Here is a 12,781-nt window from a genome sequence, read left to right as displayed (position 1 = left end):
CACTTTAAATTGATCATTTTTATATGTTAAATCTTGACCTAAAAAGTAACTAGAGCTGGCAGCTGAATGAAGTGGAGGAAAAAGTACAATATTCACCTCAAAATGTAAGGGAGTAGAAGTATAGTTACATAAAATGGAGATACTCAAGTAAAGTAAAAGTACGTCAAAATTGTACTTAAGTACAGTAGTTGAGTAAATGTACTTAGTAACATTCCACCACTGTACTTATTTAGGTTGGTTGTTAAGATTGTACTTTAGGTGAACTGTAACTGAGCAAACAATGACCGCAGTCTGTCATTATGCACTCAATCCCACACTTGTTTTTACTTGTTTGTATTGCTGACCTGGTTTAGACTGAACTTCACATTAAAGAAGCTTCTGTGTCTGCTGATGCAGCGCAGCGTGCAGTGGGAGCCAATTTAAGTGTCACTCACTCATGCTGTTCTTGTCGCCGTGTGCTCGGAGTGGAAATGAAGGAAATTGGCTCACACAGGTGGATGTCGAGATTTCTGTGGGAGGCCGGTGTGTTGCCATTGTCCCTCCTATTGTTTGTCTGGTTCAGGATTTGTGGCACACACTGTGCTCAGTGAAAATGTACATTTTTATTTTTGGGGAGCTGGCAGGTGGGCTGGCAGGTGCTGGCAGTTGGCACGCCCCACCACCCTGCAGGTCCGCCCCTGAGGCTCATCTACTCAGCTTGGACTTTATCTCTGACTTCCATTTGCTTCTCATCTGTCGTCATCCCTCTGCTTTATGCAACTGCTGCTATGACCTATGTTTGTAAAGGCCATTTTGGTGTATGTGTGTGTATGTTTAAGCCTCCTCCTGTGTGTGCTCTTCTCCCGTTGGGTCTCCTGTGCGTGTGTGTGAATGGTATAGTGAAGGTCTCCTGTGTGTGAGTCCCTAGCGGGGCTCTACGGTGTGTGTCTCGAGGTACAGAGTGACCCTGATGTGTCAGCTCTGTTTAGGAGAATGAATTGAGAGCTGGTGGACCACCATGACTCACATACACACACACGCACACGAGACCTCCTCAGGGCCCTCCCTATGATAACTGTACTCCACCCACGCACACTCCTGACATTTTTCCTCGAAGCACATCTATAGGCTTCTATTTTATGGCTGTAGCATGACATTGTCACGAAGCCTGCAGGCCTCACAAAAGTTTCTGCCCCTATATGTAAAGCCTATGTAAATGTGTCATGTATGTGTTTGTAGCCCGGCTTGTTTTCACAGTTACCCTGTAGGGCGGATTAGAGTTTGACTGTGTGTGTGTGTGTGTGTGTGTGTGTTTGTACATTAATTTCATAAGAAGCACTGAAGAAAAACATGTGGATTACCATGGGGGCAAAGCAGAGCTGGAGGGCATTAACCTTTTACAAAAACACTTATTTTTCAAAGAAATATGTGACAACTGTGCACTTTAATTATATGCATGTCCAGAAATACACAATAAGCAACCAGCTGAATGTGTTTATTAGAGTTTCAGAGATGCAAAATCAGTAAAATGCAGAATAACAGCATAAGAAAAGAGGAAGAGAGAGATTATACACTGTTTAAAAGTATTCACCACTGCCTGTTGGACCCTTTTTTACTTTTTTGTTTTACTACATTGAGCCACTGATGAGGTTTAGACAGGAGTTAATGTGAAAATGCTGCATTCATGTGCTCCTTGAACAGCCCCTTTTCCTGAGTTGCAACTTCACTGTGTTCATGAGCTTTCAGTAATAATGTGAAACAACATAGATGGTGAATAGATGTGTTGTATGAAAATGCTCAGTGCATTTGAAAACACATTGCCTAAAATCACAAAAATATTGCTTTCCCTGACATGTTATCAGGGTTAATGCTAATAATTAACTCTTGTAATTAATCTAGGTCACTCTATGTGGAGCGCAACATGGTAAAGCCTGTACCATATTACAAATTATGTGTGCAAAAAATTGATATGCAATAAGTGAATTAATAAAGTTTCTTACTATCCACTCAACATTCACTTTCATATGCTGTGTTTCTCTGAATACAGCATCAGCTCAGTAAAGTTTTTATAGAGAATCTGACTTGTTTGCTAAAGTTCTTTTTACTTTTACTTCTACTTCGTACTACAGCTGCACTCACAAAGTATGTACTGTTGCATACAGTGGTATATTCAATTTCTTCATAATGCCATTGCACCTTGATCTTTGACCCTCTTGCACATACAGTATATATGCTGCACAGACGAATGTGAGTCAGAATAGCCAGAAAAACATGCTGACTTGCATTGCATTGCTCCAACTAATCCAAATTAGTTGTTTATTTTAAATATAAAACATAAAATAATGACTGAAGTTCATAGCTGCAACCAAGTGTTTTCAGAAGTCACAGTCTGTGTGTGTGTCTAGTCAAAGTCATTTGCAAGTGTCCAAGGTGAGAAAACTAACTTGTGGGGGAAAGAAAACCCTGTATCTACAAAGGTCTCATCATGAAATAAATGGAAAGAAAATGTGAAAATTGGAAAGCTGCCTTGAACAGCTGACTTTGTGAAAAGGGCACAAACTTAAAAATGTTTGCCAGAGGATATAAAGAAGAGTGTGAAACAAAGAGTTATACTGTCCAGTCTGGTGAGGTTTTTTAATAGTTAACGCAATGAATGTCATAAGTTTGTCACACGTCACTGTCTCCAAACTCAAGTCCATGGTGAAATAGAAGCTGATTTAATAGGATTGAATACTTTCAAACTATTAAATTGTGTGATTCAATGTTGAAAACAACTAAAGTACATGGGAGGGGGGGAGTGGATTCTACTCTGGACTCATTTGTCATACAAAGTGTGATTAATAGGAGTTAAAAACGAGCATTTAACTGAACGTTATGATGAGATCTCTACAGGACAGCATCTAGCGTCCTATGCTGTCCAAATAAATTAAGAAAAAACATCCGTACAACAGGGGACTCCTACAGGTGGAGCACACACACATACACGCAGCACGACAAGGCGGTGAAGATGGAATGATGGACAGTTCATAAGGCAACTGTGACAGGTTAATACAGTTAAGACATATTGTTTTCATGGCTCTTGTTTTGACAAAATATATACAAGTTTTGACCCAAGTGGAAATGATAGAAGATTATAATGCACTTTAATTTGTTTCTTGTGCATACATATATTTCAACGGAACTTCTGCACCCTGTTTTATGAACAAACTATAATAATAATAATAATAATAATAAACTGTTGCACAGATTCTAAGATGTGCATAACAAAACAACAAAAGACATGTTAATTCCAATGTGGCTAATTCATAATCTAAAACTTCATAAATACTGCTGGTTAATGACAAAACTGCCCATGTATGTACATATACTGTATATCTAAGCATCACATGATTCAGAAAGGGCGAAAGAGAGAGGGGAGGAGGCAGTGCTGAGGACTGAGGGGGGGATAAGAAGAGGACTGATCAGGCCAGAGCAAAAACATTGTTTTGAACATGTGACTATGGTTTGAAATGTGACCCAGTTAAGGTGCTTTATTCAGAATAGAGGACAACAGTAAATCAAAAGATTATCTTACTTCATCATATATTCCAACAGTGTTTGGCAAAGGCCATTTTGCCCTCAACTGTGACCTTCCTCCTTTTAATCTTAAGAAAATGTGTATTGTTCTTCAGCACATACCTCTCGTTCCTTCACTCCCCAAAAAGGACAAATTTCATACAAGATAAAATGGTAACACGTTCTATGAAGACCTAATCTATAGTGAATTATAATGCATTCATAATGCCTTTGTGATGTGTTTATGAGTGTTATAAATGCATCATAATTCACTATGAATCCCCTTATATTGCATTATTGATATGTTCTTCTTAGAAAATGTTACAGATAAAAGGCACTTGCCCACTCATTAACACATGTACACATATTCACACATTCTGGTGCACATAAGCAGAGAAATGGACACCAGCACATGAATGCAACTCTGACCAAGGTTTCGCATTTTACAGGCAAATGTCCTGCGGAGTAACAGACACGGATCCATCACCTGTCATCTCTCAGCTTTTCCTCTCAGTCCCAGACTCTGGACAGAGCCAGGCCCCCGTCTCTTACTTACAATAGCAATTATTCAGTTTTGAACTGCAGGATTATCCCGTTCAATTCATTGAGCAGAAAGAGAGTAGAGAAAGAGAGTTGAAAACATCACAAAACTATAAAATCAGATTTTGCCAAAAGTTTTTATCAAACTTCTATCTTCTATTTAAAAAAAAAAATGTTAAGCACTCAATGCTAGTGCCTCTTATACCCCCAAGTCTTTTCTGAAATACATTTAAAAAATTTAAGTTTCTCTCAGCATGTCTTGCACGCTTTCGTCCCATAATGCAATGCCATGATTGAGTCACATGCCACTGACCAATGGAAACAGTGGAACATTGGGCAGACTTGTCGCACATCAAAGTGAGTGATTGTAGTCACAGCCGCAGCTCCCAGCTGCTCCTCCTGTACATCAAGTCAAGTCAGATTCATTTGTGCGGGGAGCCCAGTGTCGCTTATATTTATCATGTGATCCTGTTTGTCTGTTTAAGTTTTGGTCCAGTTCATATTCAAAGGAGCAGATGGCAATGTAAGGCCATAATCCACATACAGTATGAGTGTCCACCATTCTGGCCTTTACAGTTACAGTTGATGATGTCACTGGAATGTTCAGAGGTCATCTGAGGTCGGCTGTCCGCCCTTTAAAGAACAGAAAGAGTTCAAATCAGTGCCGTCACATCATAAACTTTTTATTCAAATGGCAACCATTTATGAACTTTTTTTGTGACGATGTAACCCCCGCACAGACACGCCGAGTGCGAGATAGAGTGGGAAACTCATTTCTATGCAGGAAACCTGTAATTGTGATTCCTATTGACTCCCTGCTTTGATTTATTGATTTTCCATCAGTAGTTTCTCTGATGGGACACAAATATTTTGTCCATTTGACCGAAACAGTTATAACTTTTAAGGAGATAGAGTGGGAAACTAATGCACTCTCTTTTCTTTTTTCCTCTCTTTCCCCTCTCTCTTTTACTATTACTCATGAATTTCATCTGTTATGTTTATGTGGTCAGTTTAATCATTTTATACAGACTATATCTAAATATCCAAATATTGTATTGTTATTTGGTTTCAATTTATGTGACCATTGTTCTTAAAAGTATACAAATCTAAATTTACGGGTGTATACAAACATGTTTAATGCCGACACCAATGTACCCTGATATACATACAGGTGCATCTCAATACATTAGAATATGATGGAAAAGTCTATTTCCAGTAGTTCAAGTCAAACAGCCCCAATCAAGTATTGAGTCATATAGATCGACATACTTTTCAGAGGCCAACAATCCATATCAAACATACTTTTTAAAATTGGTGTTAATAATATTTAATAATATAATTATAAAATATAATATTTAATTATAATACATTTATTTTGAGACACTGAATTTTAAGTCTTCATTAAATGTAAGCCATAATCATTATAATTAGAATAAATTAAATTGATTAAGACATGAAATGTTTCATTCTGTATGTAATGGGTCTATATAATAATAATTATTATTATTTCCACTTTTGGAAATTTAATTACTGACATAAATACAATTTCTATGATATTCTAATTTATTGAGATGCACCTGTAGGTATGTCCCTCTATTGTTTTTGTAATTTTTGTTTTTAATAATAACCAAAATCATTATCAAGAAAACCATGGAAAATGTCTAGATATCAGCTTAAATTAAACTCTTATGAGCTATTTTTGTTGTTATCATTATATTTGTCCAAACAAATGCACCTTCAGTTGTACTAGACATTAAAATGAACAAGAAATTGAAGAAAACATGGGTGGTTCAAATACTTTTTTCAATGACCGTATGTGCACAAGTTTTTCATGATTTGTTTCCTTAAAATGATTAATGAATTATTAAAATTGAGGATTTCTCTGCTTTGTTTCAACACTTTACATTCAGATACATTAATGATGAGCTGACGCTTTTTCTTCTTTATCATTTTTCTACTCCAATAATTGCATGATTATTTGGTTCATGTTCATGACAGCTAAAGCTAAACAGCGAAAAAATGTATCCATAAAGACAAAATAATATCTCCTATAATTTACTCACTTTTACAAGCCCTGGTTTTATGACCTACACTGGTCAACCAGCTTGATGAAGCTCACACAGAATATGGAAAACACTTTTCAGATGCAAATCAAAATTGAATTTGTCATTCACTTATAAATGTCTTACCTTTCCTGCAGCGACCATTATCGAACATCTCTAAAGAGCTGAAAGATAAACAACAGAGGGGTTATGACAAGAAGGGAGATGGACAGATGGAGAAACCTGGAGGCGTAGAAATACTGTGGAGGGAGGTGAAGACAGTGATGGACCAGAGACAGGAGGAAGGAAATGTAGGGTGGAACAGATTAAGTGGCAGGCAGGTGGTGACGGTATGTCTAAACAGCAAGAAAAGTGTGAAAAAGGCTTGTTAAGAGAGTGAGAGGAGAGATGTGCTGAATCTGATATCAGCATTCAAAAGTCACACCTAACATCATTGGACTCACCTTGAGAGTCATAAACATTAGCAGTCAAACACACACACACACACACACACACACACACAAATGCATGCATGCACGCACACAAACACACACACACACACACAGACACACACACACAGAAAGACACACGGACACAAACACATACGCAAACACATGCACACAAACACACAGACACAGACATAGACACACACACACATACATACAGACACACACACACACACCAGGTCAGTGTGCCACATTTACTTTCACTTCACGTTCAAAATTGGGCATATCAATATGCAGTAACTCTCTCCCGCACACAGACACACACAGACACAGACAGACACCCACCCACACACACACACACACACACTTTGCATAAATCCAGCTCCTGCCCCTGCCCCATCACCAAAGCAATCACACCTCCTCTCAGAGCCATAACAAATGTTTTATCCAGTAAATACACTGAGAAGACAAGGATCAATAGAAAATATCTGGAAGGCAAAAACAACCCTGGAATTGTGTTTTTTGCCAGTAGAGGTATCAGCAGACTGAGTTGAATTCTTATGTGCTGCTGCAGTCTGCAGCAAACTAACGAGAGGCATGTGATGCTACAGAAACAGCAGGAGGAGACAACCGCATAATCAGATTGTGGACATTTGGTCCCATACCGCCAGAACTGAGTACACAGTGAATTCTTTTGGATAGCTACACTTCATATTTTCTATGAAAACAAGTGAACAGATGGAGAGGGTGATATTGATGTTGTTGAACAGGTCTGGTTTAATGTCAGTTTGCTTGAAATGTAGTCCAACAAACCAACAGTGATGATGTTTTTCAAACTCTTGCCAAGCATACAACTCTGTGAGCTGACATGGCAGCGTTGCTGTGAAACACAGTGTAGACCATATTCTGCCTGCAGGCATTTGTTCACTTCAAATGTGTTATCTGTTGTTTCTACTGTTTCCTTGGTGTTTTGAAGCAAAGCTTTGGCCGAGCCTCACCAGAATTACTCTTGTTGTAATTTTGTTTTGTTGGTATTCAGTCCAAACCTCCTGCAATATGAAGATGCTGCTGTCTCCTCCTCTTCACATCATCTAGATTCTTAAACAGCTTTAGACTCAAAGTTGTAATTTATTCTCTCTTCCTGGAATCCAGGCTCATGGAAACACTTCAAGGAAGCACCCTGTAGTCTATTTTTGGTCAAAGCACCCAGTTTAAGAACCCAGATCCTGTCAGGATGATTAAATCAAAGATGAATCATTTAACAGAGATTATTGATTCTGCACAGGTGTAACCCCAAACTCATGTCCTCCTTTTTGAGATAGTAACTAACAAAAAGAAAAGACAAAACCACTGAAAAATTGATGTTTTTTTAACACTCATACAGCCTTTTTCATGTCCAATCACATATCTCAAATATTTAAACTCTAAATAGACTTCTGTCCTCATAATGTTAAGTACATATTGAACAGCTAGCACACGGTCAGTGTAAATTTGTTCATCTATTCAGTGAGGATCGAGTTTCTGGACCACCTGCTCAGTATGAATGTCTCTGATTAGCCAGTAGCTTTAGATTGAGCTTCCTGGTTTGTCCTAGATTACTCCCAGTGATTGGTAGGTTCACTCACAGCAAGCGGGTCTTGGCTGAAAGCTGCCACGCTGTTCCGCATCTCATTCTCACTGCCACGCAGCGGTATCAGTGACACATTACCATGACGTGCATCTGGCAGCACACGGCTCACTCGTGTCTGCTTGAGTCCATCCTGAGGCCACACGTTGCCGTCGTACTTTAATGAGGAGTGGACATGGAGAGAAGAGAAGAGGGAGTAAGAAGAGATCTTACATAACTATCAGCAGGTTTAGCAATTTTTTAAAAGTGTGTTACATTTAAAATGTCTGGTGAAGTACACTCCATCCACAAGCGCTGTATCATCACTAATGTTGTGTTTTTATACAAGCATAAAATGTCTACGTATTAATGTCAGTAATTCAATTCAAAAAGTGGAGATAAGACATTATATAGATCCATTACACACAGAACGAAACATTTCATGTCTTAATTTATTTAATTTCTTCTAATTATAATGATTTTGGCTTACATTTAATGAAGACCTAAAATTCAGCGTCTCAAAAAAATGTTTAATATTACAAAAGACCAATTTTAAAAAGTATGTTTCATGTGGAAATGTTGGCCTCTGAAAAGTATGTCCATCTATATGACTTAGTACTTGGTTGGGCTGTTTGACTTGAAATACTGGAAATGGACTTTTCCATCACATTCTAATGTATTGAGATGCACCTGGATATATTATTTCATAATGTTTTTTATATATATTATATATCTGTAGTCGTCATTGCTTTTTTTTGTTCATCCATGGAAACCATTTACTTGCAACGCTAGCAGACACTGTTAGCACTTCTGAAGCTTTACTTATGTTATACTTTAAATTCAGAACCTTTATTCACTTAAGTGAGTACTTCTTCCACCACTGATTTTATGTGTGTGTGTGTGTGTGTGTGCTCACACCTGGATACTGAGAAAAGTAGCATACCACTCCCTCATTTCTGACTGGGTGTCACAGCAGAGATACCTGCAAATTAACAGAGTTATAAAGTGAGAGAGACATCGTAATAATGTTGGGGGGGGGGGGGGGGGGGGGGGACTTGGAGAAAGAACAAGAAGAAAGAGCGAGAGGAATTCAAAGATATTAACTGAAATTGACATATTCTCTCTTATGGCGCCCGGTGGCAGCGCCACAAGCGTAAACACTGAGTGTGATTCCTAATTTAAACTCCCAACAAAGAGAAACACTGATTAGGACCTTCAGCACTCAGTGTGTGTGTGCCTGTGTCCATGAAAAGTGTCTCTGTAATGTGTGTGTGTGTATATATAAATATTTTATGCCACTCAGGTTGCCGTTACATAGCCCTCCGAGTCATCAGCCATGCTGTGGAGCTGAATAAATAGGCTTTATTTATACAATTATTATTGTTATGAGCACAGATTTAGACTACAACAATAATTCGAGCGCTCTCCACTGAGACACAACCAAACACAGGAAAAACAGGATACAGTACAGTGTGCATCACAGACGTAAATTTAGTTAGAGTCAAGAGCTTGGGCACACATGCTAACACACCTCACACACACACACACACACACACACACACAACACACACAACACACACCACACACACCACACACACCACACACACACACACACACACACACACAGAGCTCCTCCCTCTCCCTAGTTTGCATCATTAGGGCCAACGGAGCTCATTAGTGCTTGGTGAGATTCAAACTTCACTGTATTCTAGTATGCATATTGACAGTTCAGTAATGTTCTGCAATGCTTTTACTTTCTATGTAATTAAGTGGGGTGCTTATCGAGAACATTACCAGCTACAGAAGAATAAAATGCTGCTCATTTATAATCATGGGTTTTCATAAAAGACACAGAATGACATTTACATAATATTCTTATTCTATTTAAGTAGCTTAATGCTGATAAAATTAAGTGTTTTGAGGGGGATGGAAGCAATAACGAAGTGACACTAAGTGCAGGTAGGTAAGTAAGATTGGGAGAGAGAGCCACATGGGTACCTCTTCCTCCATTAATTTTCCCATAATTTCACATTCTGCCTTATCTCCAACAACATTTCTCCTCAATAAGTTTTCTTTACCTGCAGTAAATGGAAAATTTCTTACTTAGTATACAGTTTTTCCCCTTCAGCGTGACACTTTGCATCTCTACTTTACTCTGCTCTCTCTTTATCTTTCTTCCCCATCCTCTTTCTCTCTCGTTTTCTTCCTCTCAGGTGTGTGTTTTTTGCTGTGAGCGACACAGCGTTGGAGCGTAACCAAGGGATGATACTGCCTAAAGCGTGACGAGAACAGCACTCCCATTACAACAGTGCTGATGTCTACTGCTGTTGACAGAGTAGAGGCCCACTGTAACATGAACGCACAGACACACACAGACCCTGCACACATATTCAGCTGATGAACACACACACACACACGCAGAGAGGGATGTATATGTGAACAGATTAGAACAGAGGCCTGGTTACAGGTGTGCTCATGTGTGTTTCCCTCCTGGGTGGAGTCGACCTTTCATATTCCTCCTTCTTCAAACTCTCACGCAGGGATCTGACCTGTTTTCTCTGCCTACAGAGAAACTGCAAGCTTTTTCTAACATGTTTACATGCACATCAAAAATGTGATCACACTGCCATGAAGGGAAAAATAAAAGTGCCTGCTAAACATAAGAACAGCAGAACATGTCAGCACAACTGAATAAGCTTGCACTGAAGGCTGCAAACTACTGCAGAGAGATTAAACTACAGTGTTGTTGGAGTATACTGCCCTACAAAGCCTAACTGCAGTAACTAGAGTAACACTGAGAAAAACATTTTAATGTTTTTTTTAACTTGCCAGCAAAATGGGTTATAGGTAGTTTAGTGATATGACACTTATTTCTACATGTATTGATGATGTAATTTTTATGTTGAAAAATCATGATGATTTATTTGACCTTTGACCCCAAAAATGTTGTTACTGCACTCTGGGTAATGCAAAAACAGAGTGCAGTAACTATAATGTTGTAATCTTCTTTCAGCTTTTATATTTTGTTTTCAGTAAACAAACATTTTCAAATTGATTTTCTTATGAGTGTAGTTCAGTGTTTAACAACTCTATTCAAAGATTTGTGTATTTTAGATTTAATATTATAAAGAAATGTTATATTTTCGTCTTAATATAAGTATATCTCACTTTTTTACTTTATCACTATCTAGATAATAATTTCCCTATCAAATATTATTCTTTTCTTCGATATTCGACACAATGAAGTAATATGAGGCTACACTGTATCAGACCACGGTGAGTGAACTTCCTGCTGTCTGCTTTGGTTTTGAGTTGGATTTTGTAGTTACTGCAAATTTTTATATCATTATTTCTCTAAAATAAGGCAAAATTGAAACCTTAAACTTTGTCACAAGATAAAACAGACATTAAGGAGTTCATTTTTAGTTATAAGTCAATTTCAACCAAAATTGTAGTTACTGCAGTTAGACTTTGTAGGGCAGTATAGTATGACAGTTTAAGTAGTACAGCAGGAATTAAATCACAACTCAAATCAAATCAAATCTTTGGTTCTATTAGGCACACTGTGTGACACTGGGGTGTAATACAGATGAACGGAAGTTTGAATAAACCATGTATGTACAGCTGTGTACTGGACATCCACTCACCACTGCTGTTTCTCTGGCTTCTCTTGTTTCTTGCTCTCATAAAGCACCGTGAGTCCCCAGCTAGAAACACACAGAGAAAAAGATGAAATTAGCTCAACAGCAGTACAATTATATGTTTAGGATTCTTGTGCTCAGTCTGCCCCCTGGTGGTCACTCTGTCCACATGTCCCCTTGAGCTATAAACAGACGAGGCAAGTAATTAAATGTCACCAAAATTGGAGTATGAATTATTTAAATGTAGTCATTGACTATTCCTTTAACTGCTTATCCTCGAGAGTAAGTGGGGTTACAGAAATGACTCTCACCCTGTGTATAGGTTTTAAATAGGACATTTTGAAGTGTGCTCAGATGAAATGAAAAAAAGGCAGTTTAATGAAAATACTTGAGTTTATCAAAAATAGATCAAATACAGAATAGCTTAAACCCATGGCACTCACTGATGCCTTTGAAAAATATGATTGCCTTTGCAAATAGTCTCCCAGGCAAAACTAGGTGGAAAATACTAAGAGAGGGTACAGGGTATACAGTCATGGAAAAAATTATTAGACCACCCTTATTTTATCTAATATCTTGTTCATTTTTATGCCTGTCACAAATAAAGGTACATTTGTTTGGACAAATATAATGATAACAACAAAAATAGCTCATAAGAGTTTAATTTGAGACCTGATATCTAGACATTTTCCATGGTTTTCTTGATAATAACCAAAATAATTTTCAAGAAAACCATGGAAAATGTCTAGAAATCAGCTCTTAAATTAAACTTGTATTAGCTATTTTTGTTGTGATCATTATATCCGTCCAAAAAATGTACCTTTAGTTGTATCAGGCATTAAAATGAACAAGAAATTGTAGAAAACAATGGTCTAATATTTTTTTCCATGATATGTATACACCATTTCTATGTATGTAAATATATATATAAATTAATTAAGATTAAAAAGTGATACATTTTCCTTAGTAGTG

General features: G+C 37.8%; 1 protein-coding gene across 1 annotated transcript in view; it reads right to left on the bottom strand.

Moving 5' to 3' along the window:
• Positions 1 to 1,458: 1,458 nt before the first annotated feature.
• LOC131969794 (arf-GAP with Rho-GAP domain, ANK repeat and PH domain-containing protein 1-like) overlaps positions 1,459 to 12,781 on the bottom strand; it is a 61,206-nt gene continuing 49,883 nt past the window's right edge. The window contains exons 30-34 of the mRNA XM_059330998.1: positions 11,816 to 11,875; positions 9,087 to 9,150; positions 8,188 to 8,346; positions 6,264 to 6,301; positions 1,459 to 4,707 (exon numbers count right to left, since the gene is read on the bottom strand). Coding sequence (XP_059186981.1) covers positions 6,281 to 6,301; positions 8,188 to 8,346; positions 9,087 to 9,150; positions 11,816 to 11,875 — 304 coding nt within the window. The 3' untranslated portion in view covers positions 1,459 to 4,707; positions 6,264 to 6,280. The remainder of the gene's footprint in view (positions 4,708 to 6,263; positions 6,302 to 8,187; positions 8,347 to 9,086; positions 9,151 to 11,815; positions 11,876 to 12,781) is intronic.

The sequence above is a fragment of the Centropristis striata genome, chromosome 4 (assembly GCF_030273125.1).
Source record: "Centropristis striata isolate RG_2023a ecotype Rhode Island chromosome 4, C.striata_1.0, whole genome shotgun sequence".
Taxonomy (NCBI): Eukaryota; Metazoa; Chordata; class Actinopteri; order Perciformes; family Serranidae; genus Centropristis; species Centropristis striata.
This window is presented reverse-complemented; position numbering and strand designations above follow the sequence as displayed.